Genomic DNA, 21,689 nt, shown 5'->3' with positions numbered 1-21,689 from the left:
TTTATTTCTGGGGCGGGGGCGGGGCCAGGGAGAAGAGGGGGCGGGGCATCTCTTGGTCACGCCCCCTCCGCTCGGCGCGCTGGGGATTGGCTGGCGGGCGGGTGACGCGCAGCGCAGGGGGCGTCTGTCGCGCGGCGGCTGGCCGGCCGTAAAGCGCGGAAGGTCAGTCAGGCCTCCCGCCTCCCCTCAGGTGAGCCCCCGCCGCCCCGGCCCGCTCCCCCGGGGCCCGCCACCGCTCCCCGCTTCCCCTCCCAGCCACCGCTCCCGCCTCGGCCCGCCCGACCCGCTCCCCGGGGTCGGGGGTGCGGCGGAGGCGCGCAGGCCTGCGCCGCCGCTGCGGGGCCCGCCTTCTCGCCCCGTCAGGCGCCGCCGTGCCCCCTTCTCGGTAGGGCTGGTGTGGGGGGACCGCAGGGCTTGCGGCGGTAACCCGCTGAGCGCAGGCACGGTGTGAAATCCCAGCCTTGAAAATCTCCGGGCTGTCACCGCAACCGGAGGTGCTGGGTAACGGCCTGTGGTAAAACCAACGCTGTCCGGTTCCTTGTGCCCGTTACTCCCATCACAGCCGTTGTGTCCTCCCTCAGGTAAAGGCCTGACAGTGTTAATAACCAAGCTTCTTTGCACCCTGCTAACCTCAGCCTTTAGGAAAGGTTTCAGAGCCTGTTCTGTGCCGGCTGGCTTTCTCTGATCTGCCTGCTGTTGGTGTGAGAGCGGTCTCACCATTCTTTTCCAGCTTTCATGTGGTCATGGTCAACTTATGCTGCCATCAAAAACGAAGGTGTGATGCTCTGTACCCCTTATAAATTTAAATCTTAATAGCAAGACTGACTTTGGGGCAGAGTAACTGCTCTCCTGTTTGTTTCCTCATCAGCTCTCCCATGTCCACTCATACCCGATGCACCATGTGATGTTTGCCGCTGCCAACCTTGTGTATAATAAGATAAGTGGTAACGTGATTCTCATCTTTTCCTTCCTAGAAGGAGTGGTGCTGAGGTAACATCTGAACACATCTAGGTGGTGCTTTAAGAAAGCTGACAAATAGCTGTCGGGATGTTTCTCCGATTACTGTCAGATGTCCGGTGGCGGGCGGCTAACCCAAAATGGAGAAGAACAACCTGCTGCCGGCGAAGTACCTCAAGCACAGCAGAACCTCACCCCGTTTCCTTGCCAGCGCAGGCGCAGGTTGTCATCTGCGGTGGCGGAATCATGGGCACCTCCGTGGCATATCACCTCTCCAAGATGGGTTGGAAGGATATAGTCTTACTTGAGCAGGGCAGGTAAGGATTTCTGGTGAGAAAACCCAAGAAACAGGACTTCTACGTGTAGCAGCATCTGCTGTAATGTGTTATTTTTACCTCTTCGCCTGGACTTCGTCCTATGGAATGAGCTTATTCTGAACATTAGCAACGACAGTTACTGCTTCTTTCCAAGTACAGGGCAGACCTGCAAGGTGAAGGCTGTCCCTTGCCTGACTGTGGTGGGTTAGCCTTGGTTGAGCGCCAGACTCCCATACAGCCACTTGCTTTCCCTCCTCGGCAAGACGGGGAGCAAGTAGGTTGAGAAAGCTCATGGACCAAGATAAAGACACAGAGATTGCTTACCAGTTACTGCTGTGAGCAAAACAGACTTGCCTTAGGGAGAATTAATTTCAAATAATTAAGTAGTTACTTTATTTCGTGATGGTTAAAATAAATTCAGGTAGTAAAAAACAAAAACCAGACATTAACACACCACCTTTCCCATACTCCATTCCTGCACTGCAGGGTCTTCTCCCCACCCTTGCTCCCCAAGAAGCACAGGGGGTGCACGGTGGGGGTTTGGTCAGTACTGGGGGCCAGTGGGGGTCCTCCATGGGCTGCAGTTCCCCTCAGCAAAACTCTGCCCTGGCCTGGGTTTTCCTTGGGCTGCAGTTCCTTTGGGAGTTATCTGCTCTGGCATAATCGCAGGTAATCATGTAAAACACAACATAGCTGGCAAAGATGGACTGTTTTAAGAGGACTAAAAATCTGTGTAAATCGTCCAGCCCCTGTTGACTGTCTCTAGAAGTAGAAGGCGAGACATACATAAAGTGTTGCACCAGTAACGAAGCTCAAAAGGGATTGCAGGAGGTTATTGTGGAGGTTCTAAGCAGACCGCACTAAAACATCACCCTGTAAACTGGTTAAAGGCTCAGATTATCTAGTTTGTCTGTTGCAGGATTTAGTGCCTACCTGTAAAAAGGCCAAGGCCGTTACAGTTTGGCTGAATTCAAGTCTTTGTGTGCTCCTTGGTGAGTTGGGTCTGCAGTCTGTGGTGGAGTACATAGATCCTGTTGAAAGCTGACTCTTGCGGCCCTTACCTGTTGTTCAGATTTCTGTTTCAGAGGTAGATTCGTGGTGTTTTCATTAAGCAATTTGGGGACTTTGGGCACGAGGCAGTGCTAAGACTTTGGGGGTTTGAAGAGGTGTTTATTGCAGCACCTTCTGGCACCTTAAATAGGTGCTGGACTGAGGATATTTGCTGTCCAGCTTAGAGCTTTCTGCCTGATGCTGCCTTGAAGAATAACAAGCTGTGCTTCCTTGACTTCACATGGCTGGGAAGCAGGTAGTATCAGGTTCCTTATAACCGCAAAGAGAGGAAATCGGGTAGTCTCATCTGAGACCTTGTGAGCAGTGTCCTTCTGAGTGAAATTAGCTGCCAGGCTTCATTTGTCAGGAAACATAATCGTTACTAGCCTGGAGTGGAGTACGAACCCCCCGTTACACATCTCCGTTGAGTTAGATGCTGTACAAGCTCAGTCCATGTGCATGCTCAAGGCAAAAAAACGCTATATTAGAAGAAATGTCTTAGGTGAAGCACGGTTCAGTGAGACCATGCTTCAGCTGTTTTGGTTGTGATTGTGTTGGGATGTAGCAAACAGAATGCCTGACTCAGCTGATTCTTACATTGAATTTCTGAGAGAATATGGACACGCTAAGCCAAAAGCGGGCTTGTCAAAGGCTTCCACAGGCATGTGGAAAAACGCAGGATTGCTTTAGCAGCAGGGAAGATGGCTTGGAAATATTGTGGAAGCAGGTTGCAAGGGAGATGCTTAAGTCTAATTGTCCTCCCCTGTCTATGCTGCGGGGAGTTTTTAATAGATTTCTGTCTCTACAGCAGCCCTTCAGCAATTAGCTACATGGGCAGTGGGTTCAGGGCAGTTTAAAAAGGGACAGTTGTGTGTACCTATCTGTGGCAGTTGCTGCACAGTAAGAGGGACTTTTTCTTACTGTAAACTGCAAAGAGTAAGACTCAAATCCACATTCATTTTTATTTGATGGAAACCACGCTTTGGAGAAAGGAAGAATTGGGCAGGTTGGCTTAACCATAAGGTTGGGGGATTTTTTAAGTGCTTTCTTCGAAAAATTTCAGCGTTTAGCACTAGTTAAAGAGAAATGGTTGCGGGATACAATGCGTTTTCCAAAGTGAGCTAAAGGAAGAGCATTCTAGAGGTTGCGTTATCACAGCTTTTGGTCTGATACGTTTGGGGGAGAGGTTGCCGTCTGGTTTGTGCTGTCGGCAGAGCTGCTGGTGCAGCCTGATGGGGGGTGCTTGCCTGTCAGCTGGATGAGGCCACCTTTGCAACTTCTCCTGCAGGTTGGCTGCTGGTACCACTCGCTTCTGTGCGGGCATCGTGAGCACAGCCAGGCACGCGTCCATAGAGCTGAAGATGGCAGACTATTCAAACAAGCTCTACCAGCAGCTGGAACAGGAGACGGGAGTAAACACAGGTACTGAAGGTGTAATCATTGAGTAATCTCTGGGAAACTGAATCAAAGTATCGACGCTGAAATGCGAATGTCATTTTACAGCGTCTTAAGAGTTGGTGGTTCCCTGACTGAATCGGATGCAAAGTTACTAATGCGATCAGAAGAGTGGGAAGAAGGGTATCAGATGGGCAAGCGGAAGGCAGACTACCTGCAGAGTGTGACAATTGTTATGTTTTCTGTAACTTGGGCAAACTTAGGTGAATTTTCACAAGGAGACTAGAAAGTGTATTGCAGTGACCGAGCAAATTCACTTCCCAAAAAGAGGAGAAGGTTAACGGAGGAACTAATGAATACGCAAAGCAAGGTATTTTGCTCTAATCTCACCCTGGAAATAACGAGAAAACGTGTTGAAATTCTCCCTCTCCCTCCGAAATGCTCAGGCACGTACCTGCTAGGAAGACCTTGGTCACTGTAAGTTTTCTGCTGACAAGGACTTGTCAGACTCAACAGAGGCTAATAGCCGTGCCTATAGTTAAAATTAGTATTTGTCTATTGCAGGTCACAAAACATCTGCATATAGTTGCTGAGGTTTTATTCTTCTGAGTAGTTATTAGATCACTTTTTTGCCAGTAACCTCCCTCTCTTTTAATAGGTACCATGTGTGAAGTTTCATTTTTTTTTTATAAACACAAGTAAACGTAGCAGAAAGAGTTAGAACACAAGTCAAAATTAAATTGCTTTTACGAAAAGGTTTTTAATGAATTAAAAATGCAGTTTTTAATTACTAGCTTAAAGTTAGTTGGGGATCTGGGATTTCCAGGCTCCTGAGCAGTGGAAGCAACGGGTCTGCAATTATATGAAAGCAGTGGGTCTGAGATTAAAAGAAATTCAAGATCCTGTCCAAATCTGACTTGACTTTGGTCATTGTCATAGGGTACACGAAGACAGGCTCTATTTCACTGGCTCAGACTCAGGATCGACTAATCTCTCTGAAACGCATTGCTTCATCGCTGAAGTACGTATAAGCAGGAAATACAACTGATCTGAAGTTTGCACCAGCACTCCTGCAGGACTAATGACGGCCTTTTTCTTATGTTCTGTGACAGTGTAATGGGGATACCTTGTGAAATTATCACCCCAAAGCAAGTGGCACAGCTCCACCCACTGATCAACATCCATGACCTTGTGGGGGCCATGTATGTGCCAGAAGATGCACTCGTGTCATCTGCCAATGTGAGTCTGGCTCTGGCAACCGCTGCCTCGCGGAACGGTATGAGGTTTTTTTATCTATAGAGTGCCCTCCTGCATGATACTGATCTTTCCGTAAAAGAAACTTATGTTCTCCATCTCTCTTGGTATTCTAACTGAGCACTGAAGACCAAAACTTAGTTACTTCTGTAAGGTTCAGATTCTTTAAAATCTATTTTTTCTCAAAAAACAGGCTGATTATTTTTTTTAAACATACTGAATCTTCACAGACCTGCTGTGAGGGATCAAGCACCAGTTTGTTGTGCTTAGTGGTTATATATTTCTCTGACTAAGCACACACTCTTTTATCATAAAAACAATCCTTCATAGGACCTGACTCAAAATTACACATCAAAAGAGTTTTAATTACCTACAAATGAAAAGGTGTGACTGAATCCTTGGGGGATATTTCATTGGGCATATAGGCTTTGGAAATGGGTTTGGAAGTGTAGTAATAAATGCTGTTTTCCCAGCACTTTGACAAATTTGGAGCAGTCTAGAAGTGCAAGAAAGATTAGATATGGTAACAGAGATGAAGCTCATTAAGGATGAAAGTCCATCAGATGGGAGGACACTCCTTAGGAAGATTACCTTTCAGTTTCTTTTAGTCCAGCTTTTTTGTGTACTGTTAATTGATTTTTTTTTTATTTTTTTTTTCTTCACGAAATGACTGATGTCCCATCAAAGAACCAGTCTGGCCATCTTGAAACTACAGACTTGGTTGCATAAAGGAATTGTAATGGAAAGAATTCCATAGTTGAGTTGGGTTTTTTTTCGTGTTGTTGGTACTGGCGTCTGTTAATCACCCAGATTGTCACATGAGAAAAAGTACTGTAATTCTTCACCATCTCAGCCTTTAAACGGTGTAGAAATTGTATACATGCTGTTTTACAAGTAACAGGGTTTCACATAAGACTTACTGGGTCAAGAATGGAAATTTTGTCTTAAAGAGAAAATAAGCATTTAGGTTGAGTTTGAGGGTTTAATGTTAGCAGCCTGACAGATAAGGAAGAAGGCTTGTGGTAATACTGACTTTCTTCTGTCCTCTTCAGGCGTCCAGATTCATGAACGGACGAGTGTCAGTCATGTCTCGATCCAGAAGGGTCGTGTGACTGGAGTTGAGACCGACAGAGGACAGATTCAATGCCAATACTTTGTCAACTGTGCTGGCCAGGTTGAATTATTAAAATTTTTCTTTCTTTTTTTCCGTTGGTTAAGAACACGTGCGCTTTCCTCAGGGGGTTTTTTTTTTTTGCTTGTTTTCCCTTTTTATTGTTTTACGTTTGTGCTCTTGCATGGCTTACTGGAGTAGATCAAAGTCATGTTATTCAGCTGCTTAGACCAGCAGGGATGTGAAGGAGGAAGGCGGTGCTTGCTGTTTGCTTGGCACCGAACACTGGACGTCACCCTGCTGAGGAGCACCCTGCAGCTCGTTGGTGCAGCTCTGCCTGTGGTCTCTGTCCTGGGGGGTGCGCCCTTCTGACAGGGTGAATTTGGCTTTGGCTCTTAGTGAGACAGTTAAGCCTTTCTTTATCCTTTCCCTCTCTCTCACGCACGCTGAAAGTTCCTTTTCTTTTTGGTTATTTTTCTTAGTGTCGTGTCTTCTCTGGTCTGAAAATACATCTGCCAATTGCTGTTTCTCAGCTTGTGCTGGCTGTCTTGTTAGTGTGGAGTCAGCAATACGGGCACCTAAATCCTGACTATTCTGCATCTAGAGGCTAGTGTTGACTTTGGTGTACAGATCTTAATTTGCTTTTGTATTTTGAGTTGATACTTCTTAGTCTTGAGTCAGGGCCCCCCTTTTCTATATGTTATGTGAGGAACACAAAAATAATTTTTGTCCTGAACAGCTCAACTTCTATGAAAAGATTGAAAAAAAAAAAAGTGTATGTTTAAGGTCTCGGGGGACTGAACCAAATCTTACTTGGTCTTTGATGAAAGCAAACCCACAGAGAGGACCTGTGCTTTTGTCCTGACTATTTTTATTGGAGATAGATAGGGGGTTTTTATTTATTTTGCATTCTGACATGCCCTTTTTTATTTCAGTGGGCCTATGAGCTGGGCCACTCTGGGGAGGAACCAGTCAATATCCCACTCCATGCCTGTGAACACTTCTACCTCCTGACACATCCTTTGAAGGAACCTCTGGCAAGCAACTTACCAAGTAAGGATTCTTCAGCTCTACCTCGCTTTTCCTGGTAAATTATATCAGCCTTTCCAAGGCGACGTGTAGTTTATGACAAAGGCCAACTACGGGCTGTCAGTTCTCAGCTCATTTGGGATTGGGAAGTTCATTCTAGCTGAGTTGCTCTGAATATCCTCTTTCAGGGGTAGAATCTCTTTGCTTTCGCTGCAGAAATTGATTTTCAGAGTTGTTTGTCTTAGTAGGAGAATGACCTTGACTAGTAGGTGTGTCTGAGACTTGGATTGTTGCATTTGTGAGCTGGAGAGGGTGCTAGCCTTGGCACTATGTTTTCCTTGCAGGCTGCTGTCCCCAAATGGCCCATCTATTCCTTTCCTCCAACTGAAGCTAAGGCTTAACAATGGCATTTACATGTCTATGAGCTGTAGGGGCAACCAAACACTTGAGGTAATTGCTCCTCCCCCGTGTTCTGGCTTCTGGATCTCTTAAAAAAAAAAAAATAAAAAAAAAAAAATAAAAAATCCTTGCCTTTGGAAACTGTGGTTGGGAAGTAGAAAGTTTTGCTTATTTACTCTAAGTCGTTAGCAACAGTTTTTGCTTCTAGAGAGTAATGTATAGAGTCTCCAGGGAATTTGGCTCTGATCAGAGTCCCCAAGTGCTTCACTTTTACTTGACTGAGTAATTAAAAACAAAATGTGTGTGGGGGGTGTGTGTGTATATATATATATTCACACACACGTGTGTGTGTATATATATATTCACAGCTTTTCTGTACGTGGAAAAAAGTGCTATGGAACGTGTGAGGTGGAGTATCGTAAATGCTTCAAGCTGACTCTACCACTGGAAGACGCAATCCAGACCTGGCTGCTTGTCCTCACCCCAGTGCTGCCCACCTTCTTTGTGCTGGTGGCCTGGAGCTAACTGGATCAGTGCCGCATCCCCATTAAAATCAACTGTTCTTGATATAGGAAGAGAAAGAGGGGGAAGGGCAGGAGATCTCATGGTGGAAGGTCTGATCTCGGGTACAGTTCCAGTGGAACTAAGTGCCGAAAGGGATCTGACTCCCTCATGTGTCCTCCAACTCCTGGTAACACTCTCCTGCTGGCTTGGGTGCTCTGCAGTTTGGTTTACTGCACTGCCCAAAAGTTAACGTGTGTGGTTGTGGTGGGAGTTAATGCTGGTTTAGTAACCTAAACTGGCTCACCAAGGCGTCACGTGAGAACCACGTGTGAAAGTGTGGGGCTGGGGGACCGAGACTGTCCCCTCTCCTGTCAGGGGACTGCTAGCTTGGCCCAGCCCGTCACCAGACCCTGTCGTTGGTGTTTGTGGAACAACAGCCTGACACAGCGACCCTTTCTCTCAATTCCCTTCCCACCTCTTTTCTTTCCTTTGCAGCTATTGTAGACCCAGATGGCAGGATCTACATACGCAACTGGCAAGGTGGCATCCTCTCGGGAGGCTTTGAGAAAAACCCCAAACCTCTCTTCACGGAGGGACGGAACCAGCTGGAGATTCAGAACCTTCAAGAAGACTGGGATCATTTTGGTATGTTGAGGAGGAGGAAAGATTCCCACAGCAATGAACTGCACGGCTTCAGCAGAAGCCCGAGTTAGCAGCAGTGCAGGCTGTTGTTGACTGTCTAGCTTTTACCTGAAAGGCGTGGGAAAGATGAATGTTCTCTCAAATTAATTCAAAAATTCATTTGTCAGTAATTTGTGTAAAAACCCCTTTACCAAGGACTACATTGATACCTGTGTAGCGTTTAAGAACACCCGCTATCCCTCAGCATATATTAATTTCCTCTGCAGGGAGATACTACATAAACTTTCTAAGCCTGTTCTTCCATTTCATTTGGGATTTGAATGTCAGTGCCACATGCTGCTCCTCCTGTGACGCTGTGGACGGGCACTGTTGACCTGCCACGTAGCCGTGGTATTTTGTTTCTGCGGCTCTCTTCAGCAATGACTGCCAAGTGCGTTTCCATCGGGGGCGGTTGCTGTGCGGACAGAACTTAGTATTGTTGCTTCCCAGACTTCATCCCATCATTGACAGTATTCCAAACATTCTGTCTTTCTCTTCCTGTTTTATTTGATTCTATTTTTATATTCCGTATACAGGTTTACATAGAGGGCTCTTTCTGTAGGAAAGAACATGGCATAGTCTATGAGTTCCTTCCTTTTTTTTTTTTCTTCCCTCTTTTGTGCCTAGGGAGTTTGTGTGTGGTGCCCTCGCATCTTCAAATTTGCCTTTTTTTCAGGGATTCAGCTTTCTCTTGTGACAGAGGTCTTTGCGCCCCTCGTGAATGCGCATGCCTCTGCGTGTGACTGTAGGCACGGATGGGCTTTCACTGATTTCTTTCTGCAGTGGTAGTATGTTCTTCCAGTTACTCCCCGGGTTAAATTGATTAATTCTGCTTTCATTTCTGTGAGATACCGTATTGATACCATAAAAGTTGAAACTCCAGGGGGTGGAGCCGGGATGGGGTGCAGTTTTGTGCTGGCATATGCTAAAGGTTTTTAGATCTGTAGATGCCTACAGACTTGCTCGGAGATATTAGCTTCACTAATGAGTTGCTCAGGCTCTGCACCCGCTTCCTTTTTTGTGTTCAAGGTACTGCTGAAATGAAAAAGCACTGCTTGCTGGCACCCACAAATTGCCCAAGTTTCGGAAGCAACTGCATGCACTGTCTCAGCATTACCCTTTTATCAGTTCAAATGTACCGAACAGTTGGGCAGAGTCAGAGCTTACTCAGCCAATATTTGATCCTTTTCTAGGGCTGCAGTTCCTCTGGTTTGAGCTCTTCCATTATGGCTTTGATCTCTTTGGTTGGAACGCCTTTTGATTTTAAAATAGCCTGTACAGTTGCTTAAATGTTGGGCTGGATACGAGAACAAATCTAACACTGATCCCTCTTTTTATCAATAAGAAAAAAAAGTCTGTAATTACAGGCTGTCACTCTGGAATTCAAATGCATGAGAGGGGGAAGGAAAAGAGCAGGTCAGAAAGACTGTTTCTGTTGGTAACTTCTCAGGTAATGTGAAATCTGATTATTTCGCTGCTTGCATGTAAAGCTGAGGAGTGTTATTAGTGCTGAATCTTGAGGGTTTTTATCTGGAGTGCAATGCAGAAGTAACTTCTGGACAAGGAAAACAAAATAGCTTATCCCTTTATTAACGCTCTCAAATGTTGGACTGTGAAGAATTGCCGAAGGACCTTTCCAGCGTGACTGGGCAATGAAGTAGCAAGGAAATTCAATGAGGATAAATGTGAAGTGACGCAAGTGCAGGGGGGTGTGGGGGGATGATCTTATTTTCACCATACAAAATGGTGGGCTTTGAACTGACCTTGGGGTTGTATTAGTTCTGTGAAGACATCAGCTCAGTAGCAGTCAAAGCAAAAGACAAGTTAGGAATTATTAGGAAAGGAGCAGAAAATACAATTATTACGCGACACTAAATCCTCGGTTTGCCAGATAGTAGGTGTTGTTCTAGGCTGCCTGGCTCCAGAGGGTATCGTGTGACTGGAGAAGGCCTGGTAAAGGAGCAGCAAGAGGCTGATCAAAGCTTGGAACAGTTTCCAAGCGAGGAACGTCTGAGTGGGCTGGGAAAAAGAGGTGACTGAAGGGAAATAAACAGAGGTCTATGAAATCTTGAATGAGATGGACAAGGATAGGTGGGGATCTCCTGTTCACTGCCTCTTCTATTATGCCAACTGGGAGGCATCAAAAAAAGTTACTTGAGGGTGAATTTCAAAACGAAAGGAGCTGATTCCTCATGCAACAAATACTAAGTATGTGGAATTCTTTGTCAGCGTCTGTAGGATGTTTTCATGAGTTTCGGGAAGACTGGTCAAGTACTTAGAAGAGAGATTGATTTAGGGGTTACTAAATCAGGAAAACATATCAGATTTTTTTAGGAAATCTGCTAAGTGGAGGCTGGCAGATTGCATGGGACAAGCATCATGTAGATTTGCCTTTTCTTATTCCTCACCAAGTATCTGATGTCTGTTCCTGTTGTTTTCCCTAACAAAACTGAACACACTCTTGCCCTGTTGAAAACACAGCACTGGGCTCTCGGTCTGGATCAGTATGGCTGCTTTTATGGTATGCTGTGTGATCCATTTCGAGTAGTTTGATTCCAGCAGGTAAACCGGTTTATCCTGCGACTGTATCGAAACGTGGAAACAGCTTGCATCTTTTCAGATAACAGCATGCTTTTGTCGTGTTGTCCAGTTTGAAGGCAAAGTAGCTGAAACCCGTCGAGACTGAAGGCTGTGACTTTTTGTCTTTCTTTTTTTGTTCCCTTTGTCTTGGGTCCTAGAGCCGCTTCTCAGTGCCCTTCTGCGCAGGATGCCGGATTTGGAGGCTCTGCAGATCATGCAGTTGGTGAATTGCCCGGAGTCCTTCACGCCAGATATGCGGTGCATCATGGGAGAGTCACCCACCGTGCGGGGCTACTTTGTTCTGGCTGGCATGAACTCAGCTGGTATCTCATATGGTGGGGGAGCAGGCAAGTAAGTGGTTTATCAGTGTTACGTGTGTAAGTAGGGTTTTAACCAAGGAAAGAGACAGTGCTCAGGTGATTCTTCTGTGTAGAATATGTTCTGGACAGTATTTATCACCTCTGCTCTGACAAAGACTCCTCTTCCCTTCCCAACTTGAGTGAAGGAGAGGAGCAGTTGCCGTGCTCTGAGTATGTTCTCCTGTATGTATTCCAAATCTGTGTTGGGCTCTCCTCCTGTCCTGCACACCTCTCCTCAGGCATCACATCTCAGTGATCAGCAGCCTGCTGGGAATCAAGTAAGCTTCCTTTGAGTTAACTGGTCTGATTTTTATATCTACCAGGAAGAGATAAAAGCTTAGCAAAGCATATATTCCCTTGTCTTCTGTACTCCATGATCCCCTTTAATTCATTATGTGACTGAAGTCCTTAGATCGTTCAAGTTGACACAGCAGGGAATTTCTCTGAAAGCAGAGAGAATCTGATGCAGACGAAGCACTGCGTATGTGATGCCAGTGCTGCCAGTACTGGTAAAGACTGCTCACTGACTCATCCCAGTGAGCTTGGGATGGAATCGTTTCCCAGTAAAATCCAGTTCCTGTGTTAATGCAAATACTTTGACAGGCATATAAGTGCAATCCCAGCAGCTAAGCTGCTTGCAGAATGATCGTCACTCCCTCTGATTGCCGTTTGGTTTTGGCAACCCAGCATCCCTTCTGCCATACAGTCTTCTTAACAAGCTGCTCATTTTTCATGGCAGGTGTTAGTGTCTGCATTTGTCTCCACTAGTTGCTGTCTGTTGTCTAATTAACTCACCAGGGAAGCAACTCATGATTTTTTTTCCTTTGTCATGTAAGATATAGAGAATCCTTGCAGAGAGGTTCTCTAAGAATCAAAATAATTTCTGAAGGTGAAAGCACTGTTTGTCCATTTGTTGCTACAGCCTCAAGATAAGCAGCTTAGCTTGCTAATGTAACTGGTAATGATCAGTCTCAAACCCCTTTGTTTTTCTGTTTACTGACTGTGAACAGATCCTTCTGCTCTGCTTTGGTCTGAGCTGCCTTTGTCCTTTAGCTCTGGAGCATGCCTTCCTCCTTCACTGCTAGAAGTGTAGCTAAACATAACTTGGCTGGCACCTCGTGCTGAAATGAATGCTGTCACTGATGGTTTGTGGCTGAGCCGACACCAGGTACTGAACGATGACAACGCAGTCAGCCTCCTAACTCCAACCTAAACGTACTCAGCTCCTCCTCCTCTAGTGTAGCCCAAGGACTTGACTCAGTGTCAGCCAGGCTACCTCTCCAAGCTCTGGCTTCGTTTATGTGCCCTTAACTTCCTGCTGCCCTGTATGTTTCATCCTAGTGGGAAATTAATGATTTGGAAATCCGGTGGATGGGTTTTATAAAGGGAAACCTTCCAGATTCTTTAGAACACCGTGTTAGTTGTCTTCTCTCTCCCTACTGCAAGAAGTTCTCGTCTCCAAATTGCCTTGCTTCTGACTTCAAAGCTAGGCTCTTTCCCTTAAGACGTTGGCTGATATCTCAAATCTTTCTTTCCTCATTCCATCAGGTACCTGGCAGAGTGGATGGTAAATGGGTATCCCTCAGAAAATGTCTGGCCTCTGGATTTGAAACGTTTTGGTACCCTTCAGAGCAGTCGCACTTTCCTCCGTCACCGTGTGATGGAAGTAATGCGTAAGTGAGATCTCTGCGTTCAGTGCTGGCCAGGATGTCCCACATTTTCCTCTTTGTTGCACTGTGGCTCCTCTCTCATCACTCTGAGAACCATTTTCCTCCCTCCTGGCCTCCTTTGTGGCAATACAGGCTCCTGCCAGGAGAAAGGAAAGAATGGGTTTGGTTTTTTTTCTTCTGAACTTTTCTTAAAGAAATGCTGTTGGTACCGTGCTCTCTCCTATTTCTGTGCTACGCCTCTGGTATGGGGAAATTTGTGCATATGTTTGTAGGACGCCAGCCTAATAAAACAATGCCGAGGTCTTAACTGGGAATATTACGCTGTCTCAAATGTTGTTACTCTTTGCACATCATTACAGTGTGGAAATACCATCAATTCCATCTTAGGAGTATGTGATCCAGTTATACTTGCATCATTCAGGAAGTCTTCCTAGACATATTCTGCTTTCTCCTGTCAGAATTTGCAATAAATACCTTGCAGAATAGACTTGAGATGTCATAGTTCCTGTCTAAAGCCATACTTCATTTCCTGCTATTGTTTGATTATCTGTCCCGAGATAATGAGGACGACTTCTTTTCAAGTTTCAAATAAAAGTGTGAAGTGTACAAGTTGCAAAACAGGAACGATTACTTGAATACCAAGTCTAAACTGAAAACATGTGTTTGGCTGAAAGCAGAAGAGTTGGGTAAACCTCTTAGCCCTGCTGTATCCAGGAAATAAAAACCTTATGCTTTGACTTCCTCCCAGCAAAATCACTATACTCTTGGCAGTATCCAGCAGTTGCTTTTCAATACAAATCTCAATTCTGATAGCTACAGAATCACTCTTAGTTTCTACAAGATAAGTACTGTATTCAGTTTCTGCGGTGTTAGGTTCCCATTCTAATCTATTTTCCCTCTACCCACTCTTTCAGGAGTACCAATACCAGATAATGCCAATTAAAATCATTAAATCATTAGCTCTGAGACAAAACCGATCAAAGTGTTCAGTAAGAAATATTCAGCTCATCTTCAGTTTTAAGCATTTATGACCTACGTAGAAACTTCACATTTACATTTATAAAAAAATATTCAAGCATCCTTTGAGTTATTACTCCCCGCTGGTAACCAGGGAGGGTGCTAAACACTTATTAGGGTAACTTGTTTTCTAAGTAAGAATATTCTGTATTGGCTGAAAAGGTGTAGGAGCCATTTGGAAAAGCTGCAATAATTAGAAAAGGCTGAACTGACAATATTTAAAAGGTAAATTGGATGATCCTCATAGCTGTGGGCTGCCTACCCCAGCATTACTATTGTCAAAATGATAAGTGGCTGATACAGTGCACTGTCAGGGAAGAATCATACGTAATTAATGCTAGTCAACATGACTTCCTGAAAAATAGAGAGGTGTTTGTTATCTTGACGGTATTGTCATGAGACCATACGTATCTATAAATATAGCCGTTCTGTGCAAATATTGTTACGCTGCTTTTGAATAGCTATAAACGGATCAAAATAGATTTGTTGATTTTCAAAAACAGAAAAGGAAGGTCAGAACTGTTTTGAGGGAATTTCATTAATCGTTCAGGTATTAGTAAGTGTGTTTATTGATGATCTGGAAGAAAATTTTAAGTAATCACTTTGCCTAATGGCGCATCTTTGTGGCTGTTGCAGCCCTCATGTGTGATCTGAAAGTTCCCCGCTGGGATTTCCAGACCGGCAGACAGCTGCGAACTTCACCGCTGTACGATCGTCTGGATGCCCAGGGAGCGAGGTGGATGGAGAAGCATGGATTTGAGAGAGTCAAGTATTTTGTCCCACCTGGGAAAGGTGAGATCGTATTTTCCTCTGCCTACTGCATCCCTATTGGTCTGTGTAAGATCTTAGTTCATGAATTTTTACGTTTATGATTTGTCCTTTTGATTCTTCTTTACATTAGATCTGCTGGATTTGGATCAGAGCAAGACCTTTTACAAACCTGACTGGTTTGATATCGTGGGTTCCGAAGTCAAGTGCTGTAAGGAAGCAGTTTGTGTCATCGACATGTCGTCTTTTACCAAGTTTGAAATAAGCGTAAGTAGCTGGGAAGTGACAAAGCATCAGCCTGGTAAAGGTGGCCTTTAGTTTCTTATTGACTGCTTTTGCAAAATTCTGTCTGAGTGGAGATAGAGGAAGTCAAGCTGTGTGACCAAATTCAGGTTGTACCACGATATCTGGCATAGATTGCTTTTTTTCTATGGAAGGCCCAGTTTAGAGAAATACCAGCTTAGTCTGTAAATAGAATTTGACCTCCGGCACTATGTCACCATTGTATCCTGTTACGCTTGAGACATCAGTGTCACCATCACTACGAGTTGAAGGAATTTGGGCCAGGACGTTGATGGGATCTTCAGCTGCCCCAGCGGATTTGTGTTGCTCAGATAGCTTGTCTGACGTTCTCTCCCTTTCCATTCCTGTAGTCCACAGGAGACCAGGCCCTGGAGAGTCTGCAGTATCTCTTCTCAAATGACCTGGATGTGCCAGTTGGGCACGTTGTGCATACGGGCATGCTTAATGAGAAAGGAGGTTATGAGAATGACTGCAGCATAGCACGGCTGAGCAAACGCAGGTAGGTGTGCAGACAGCGTCTTTATCCATCACCCTTCGGGTGTTACAGCCTTTCAGAACCTCTTAATGAAGATCATAAGCTTTTTTCCACCACTGTAAACTAAAAAGAAAAGTTGCGGTTCTCCGCTTATATTCCTAAATCAGTAACCCAAACAAAAGGGAGCTCCTGAATTCATGAATGTTGGGGAAAATACGCCTTTTTCTGGGACTGCAGATGAACACAAAATGTTAGGCCTTCAGATGTTAAATTTCTCAATTGAAATACAAATTGTTTTTAGCAGTCATTAAAGTTTATTAATTTAGGTAATCATTTAAAGTACAAACCAAATGGTTCCTCATTGGCTCCTGACCAATCTCCTCACTGGTATTGCATGCTGAAAATACTAGTTTGTGATTATTTCAGCTTTCAGTGCAGTGTGGGTGCTCTAATTCTCAGCTCTGCAGTCCCTCATCATTCTTTTTTGTGCTCTCTGGTGCAAGCTGACATGATCTCAGGATCTCGTCTTCAGACTCAACAGTTTGGTCTCTCTTTTGCTTTTAATAAATAAACTTTCTCATTTTTAAAAACTTCTTCATGGGCATGCGTCAGCTGAATGTTGGTTTTATTTCTCTGGACGGTTTTCTATGTGTGCTTTCATTGTACTGGTGTGAAAGCATTCTTCTTTGCTGCTCTTTCAGTTAGAAACAGCTTTTCTTTCTCTTCCTCTTCTGTCTGCGTTCCTGTATTGCTGGAAAGTATTGTCCTTCTCTGTGTGAAACCAGTAGCTTTCCTCCTTGCCTAGTCGTTTCTGCAGATGTTATCTCTGTCAATAATGTACTTCAACTCGCGCTTTGGATGAAAGAGACTTAGACGACAAGTAGCTCATTTTCACATGTCAAGTGGAGTTCTGTTTTTGGAAACTGTTAATAATAACCACCATTGTGTGTGAAAAGCCTTTTGCTGAAACAAGAAATGGCTGTGTGAAGCGAGCGCTCTTCTGACTGTCGGAGCAGACAGAATCACTGGTGGTGAAGAGCTGCACATACCTTCTGCAGAATGATTGTGACTTATGAGATATCTGTGAACTTTCTGTAGAACTGCCCGTGTTCTGCTTCCAGTCACTCCTTGTCACCAGCCTACTGCTAATGCCTGAAGACTGGGGTTTCTTGTCCTGACAGATGGCGATGGCATTGATCCAGAGACTTTAGCTGTGGTTTTCCCAAACCAGCTTGTTTTGGTCTCCCGTTAGCTTGGAAGCTGCTGAATGGCTCCAGTAGTTCATGGACAAAGAATGAACCGAATCATCTTCTGGCTCTCCGTTCATTGTTTCTTGGGTTCAATTTGTCTGTTCCAGCTTCTTCATGATTTCCCCTACTGACCAACAAGTCCATTGCTGGGCCTGGCTGAAGAACCGCTTGCCCGATGACAGCAACCTGACCATGGAAGACGTGACCTGGAAGTACACGGGTAAGAAATCACTGAAAGCAGAGCTCCTTATTCAGCCTGGAATCCCAAATAGTGTCTTGTGCTGCATGCCAGTTGTTTAAGATGTCTAGAGCGGTGGCTGGGTCTCCTTTCCAAACAGTTGGATGAAACCAGCAATTCAGAGACTTCGTTTTAGCAAGCCATGAGCTGGCAGACAGCTTTCCTTGCCTGTGGACTGTCAGGAGAGAGAGTTTAAAGACTCTTTTCTCCATTCTTAAATGTAAATGTACCTGTTAGTTCAGTAAACACTAAGACTTCAGAAATTGGGGCATATGCAAGTTAAACACCAGGCAAGACCTCTCCAGTCTCATTCTAATATTGTTCTCTTCCCCTCTTCAGCTCTCAATCTGATCGGCCCTCGTGCTGTGGATGTCTTGTCAGAGTTGTCTTACGCCCCGATAACTCCAGAACACTTTCCCTCTCTCTTTTGCAAGGTGAGTGACCGTACTTCCTTCCTCCTCGCCCTGCTAGGTTTTTTGAAGCGTGTGTGGAAGCAGGGGAAGGATGATGTTTTGGGTAGTTGGAGGGAAGTTAGATGTACATAAAGATTTACTGAGCAGTTACTGAGCTAGGTTGGTAATGTACCCAACTAGGCTCGCTCTGTTAACTTCTTCTCTTGGGCCTCTGCCTGCTAAATATATAGGCAAATATACAGATTTTTTTTCAATATTCCACTTGCTGTAGGCTCGGTGCCATTTGATATCTTGGCATATTTCATACAACCGGTTGTGAAGCTGTCAGTCAGAGGGGGGCTGGGATCGGTGTCTCAGGAGTCATTGTCTCCTGTCATGTTAAAAGGCTGAGCAGATAGCTGCCATTCAACCTCTGGTTTGTATCTAGAACACAAACCTTTCCTGACCTAGTTCCAAGGCTTACTGCCAAGCGTCACGAAGCGATCAAGAAGGCTGGATAATGTGGTATCACTATTTGAATTTTTAAATTTAAGCTCCTCACAAGTATGTGCCGGTGGTGAACTGCAGCGAGGAAGGGGAGAGGGCTGGCCAGGGTGGTTTGCGGTATGCGTTGCGCTCCCTCCGGATCTCTGTGCTGTGTTCCAGTTTGGATGATTTCACCCCCTCTGATTCTGCAGGAGATGAGTGTGGGCTACGCTAATGGCATCCGTGTGATGAGCATCACTCACACAGGGGAACCTGGATTCATGCTTTATATCCCCATAGAGGTAAGAGTACACTGGAGCCTTAGCTAATTAAAGCGGTTGCTTGCATGCATAATCAGAAGCACTTTCCGAGTTGACTCAGGGCAATGCTGGGTCTGGTCTATACCATGTAAAAGCTGCCTGCAGGCACCAGGGGGAGTTTCCCTGCTTTGTATCTCATTCTAGTCGGGCAGACCTCTCGTGCTCCGGAGGCAGGGCCCAGGAACGTCCCTGGTGGTGGGTCAGGTGCTGTTGCTCTCCCCTGGTGCTTGTCGGCAGCTTTGTGTTGCCCCCTTCCTTTGCAGTACGCCCTTCACGTGTACAACGAGGTGATGAACATGGGACAGAAGTACGGGATTCGGAACGCCGGTTATTACGCGCTCCGCAGCCTGCGCATCGAGAAGTTCTTTGCCTTCTGGGGGCAAGATCTGGATGCCTTTACCACTCCTATGGAGTGTGGACGCGAGTTCCAGGTCAAGCTGGAAAAGGTACAGTGGAAAACCGAAATCACCTCCTGTAGTGGGGTCTGCTGTTGCAGCAGGGGTGGGTGGGAGAGCAGTACTGAAGGGAAAGGACTGCATCCAAGTGGCATCCAAGGGTTGCCACTTTGCCATCCAAGTGGGTAGATATATTGGGTTTTTGACGGAACTGTGTGCAGTTTGTATTGCAGTTCCGAAACGTTCACGTTTCTCCCAGCTGTTTTCCCAGTCCGATGAGGCAAAAGCCAGCCTGTGCACCAGGTGGCATTTAATGAAGTTAGATATGAGGATAGGTGCCAAGAACAGGTGTTCTCTGTTTTTACTAAAACAGGGCAGTCCTCTATTTTTATTAAAGCATAAAAGTGCATAAGAGTTAATCCTGCTTGTTGTGGTGGCAGGTGCCATCCATCTCTGTCACTTGCTTGTTGCCTTTTTTCTTGCATCTTTGCAGGAGCCAAAACAAATGCTTGTATGAAATAATTTAGAGAAGGGGATGTAGTGATTAGGAACACAAATTTTGTATGCTGTTACAGTTTCCCTCTGGTTTATAAAACATGGTAGACTTCCTGAACCAGAAAAATGGCAAAAAGTAGAATGATGACGTGTTTTCATTACAGTGAAAATTAGAATGGATTTTTTAAAAGCCCGCTTCACAAATATTTTTCTGTCTTTTGATGTCTGAGATAAGAAACATGACAGGAAAGCTTCTGTCTGAGCTGGGCTTCCTGCCTATAGAAGGAGCCTGTCTTGGGCATGAGTTGCAAGCTCAAATTCACCTTGTGTCGGTAAGCTTGTCTGCTGAAACTCAGCAGCTGCTGCAGTTCACGTTCCCTTCGTCAGCTGATGCTTTCTTTTTCTCCCCAGGGAATGCAGTTTGTTGGCCAGGAAGCGCTGTTGGAACAGAAGCAGAATGGTGTGTACAAGCGCTTTACCATGTTCATTCTGGAGGACCATGACACAGATACGGACCTCTGGCCCTGGTGGGGGGAGCCCATTTTCCGCAACGGCCGCTACGTGGGCAAGACCACCAGCAGTGCCTACAGCTACAGCCTGGAGCGTCACGTCTGCCTCGGCTTTGTGCACCACTTCGACGAGAAGACAGGGGAAGAGCTGGTGGTGACAACTGACTTCATCAACCAGGGCGAGTACGAGATCGGCATTGCTGGGCAGCGCTTCCAGGCCAAAGCCAAGCTCTACCCCTTCAGCTCCCTCTTCACGCACCGTCGCCGCAAGGATGAGGTGGAACTGAGTGGCTACCAGAGGGAGTAGCGCTGACTAGGCCTCACCCGCTCCTTTTCCCAAGCTGGAGTCTTCTCCCACCATCTTCCAATCCTTTCTTCTCACCCCGTATATTTCTTTCTTTCCTTTTCTTGTCTTGCAACTTTTAAACTTTTTCCAGTGTGTTACATTTTGTATATTTTAAAACTTTAATTTTCAAGCGTTCCCCCATCCTGTCTGTCTCCCTCCTTCAACCCCTTTGCTTGCCAGGCTCCCCCGTGCCCCAGTGGATGAAGCGCAGTGCTGAGCGTGCATCCAGAAGTCGGTGGGAAGCCTGCGTAGGAGCGAACCCCACCATGGCGAGGGGAAGGGTTTGGGTGAAGCCCTGAGGACTTACACCCTTCCTCTCCAGCGTAAGGCGTGGGACAGCAGGGATTTGCTGCCTGTGGTTCAGACGAAGGCTGTGACTTCACCCCGCTCTTTTCATACCACATTGTAGAGGGATTGATGCACCAATGCCCGCAGCAATAGAGCCATCAGCTACCTCACCGGCACGAGACATAGCCTTGTGTGAGCAGCACCGAGAGACGGGTTTTGATATAGTCCAGCCTGTCACTGCCCCTGTTTGCCCACTATTTTTCTCCCTAACATGGAGTCAAGTAGATTTAATCGTCAGATCATTGAGATGACAGTAGCGCTGGTAAGTTTGGTGTTGTTGGGATTGGATTTTTTGCGTGGGGTCACTGAAACTAAAAGGCCTTCTATAAATGTAATTGAAGATGAACATGTGTGTTTCACTTCTGTAAAGGAATGGGATTTGGTGGGGTTTTTTATCAGCAAAAATACTGGTTTCTAACAAGGACAGGTGTTAATGTTTAACGTTAATAGCAGCGTTGAAATGCTGCTGCTGTTTCAGCTGCACAGTATACAGTCTCTTTGGGGATTTTCTTTCACTTTCCTTTGTTCATGTGACTTGGTGAAGGTGGTCTGGCAAGGTTCATGTAAAACTTGTGGGTGGTTTGGGGAACTCGAGCAGCAGGAGGGGACAACATCTTGTGTTTTTAGCTGCCTGTGGTTATTTTGAAATTAGAGGAAAAGACCCAGCATTTGTCTCACCTGTGGTGCTGGCGGTATTGCAAGAAACACTGGGTTTTCTTCTGGCGGAGAGAGAGAGCGCATCTCAGCAGGTCCTGCCAGACTTGAGAAGTTGTCTTCTGTTTTCCTCCTCAAATCTGTTGCACTTCTTACTTCGCTCTCTTGGTAGTACCTCAGCTGAAGGAACTGGCTAGAGAGAGTGTAGGGATTGTGGCAACGGGATTGTAATTTGCTTTCCTTCAGCAAATCTCTTTGCCATCGTGCTCCTCACGCAAACACTTCAAACAGTGCAGCTGGGATTCGCCCCTTCTTCATGTGGCAAAATACGCCTATCCGGACAGTGGTGGTAAGCGGTAAAGAAGGGGGGGATGCTGAATTGCACAC

At 45.6% G+C, this 21,689-nt stretch overlaps 1 protein-coding gene across 2 annotated transcripts; it reads left to right on the top strand.

Moving 5' to 3' along the window:
- The first annotated feature begins 79 nt into the window (after nt 1-79).
- Nucleotides 80-20,994, top strand: PDPR (pyruvate dehydrogenase phosphatase regulatory subunit). Of its 2 annotated transcripts, none has more exons than XM_063334170.1 (18): nt 80-190; nt 978-1,274; nt 3,613-3,746; nt 4,659-4,740; nt 4,832-4,995; nt 6,026-6,147; nt 7,020-7,137; nt 8,512-8,661; nt 11,436-11,628; nt 13,185-13,309; nt 14,960-15,115; nt 15,225-15,358; nt 15,745-15,893; nt 17,227-17,339; nt 17,697-17,791; nt 18,448-18,537; nt 18,819-19,001; nt 19,857-20,994. In XM_063334170.1, exons 2-18 carry the CDS (start codon nt 1,048-1,050, stop codon nt 20,259-20,261), a joined length of 2,640 nt encoding a protein of 879 aa, XP_063190240.1. In that variant the 5' UTR covers nt 80-190; nt 978-1,047; the 3' UTR covers nt 20,262-20,994. The 2 variants fall into 2 exon arrangements, with proteins under 2 accessions (XP_063190240.1, XP_063190239.1); XM_063334169.1 differs by having other exon boundaries at nt 116-190; nt 975-1,274.
- The last annotated feature ends 695 nt before the right edge of the window (nt 20,995-21,689 follow it).

This window comes from Chroicocephalus ridibundus, chromosome 4 (genome assembly GCF_963924245.1).
Source record: "Chroicocephalus ridibundus chromosome 4, bChrRid1.1, whole genome shotgun sequence".
Taxonomy (NCBI): Eukaryota; Metazoa; Chordata; class Aves; order Charadriiformes; family Laridae; genus Chroicocephalus; species Chroicocephalus ridibundus.
Note: the sequence above shows the minus strand (reverse complement) of the source record. Positions and strands in the feature narration are given on the sequence as shown.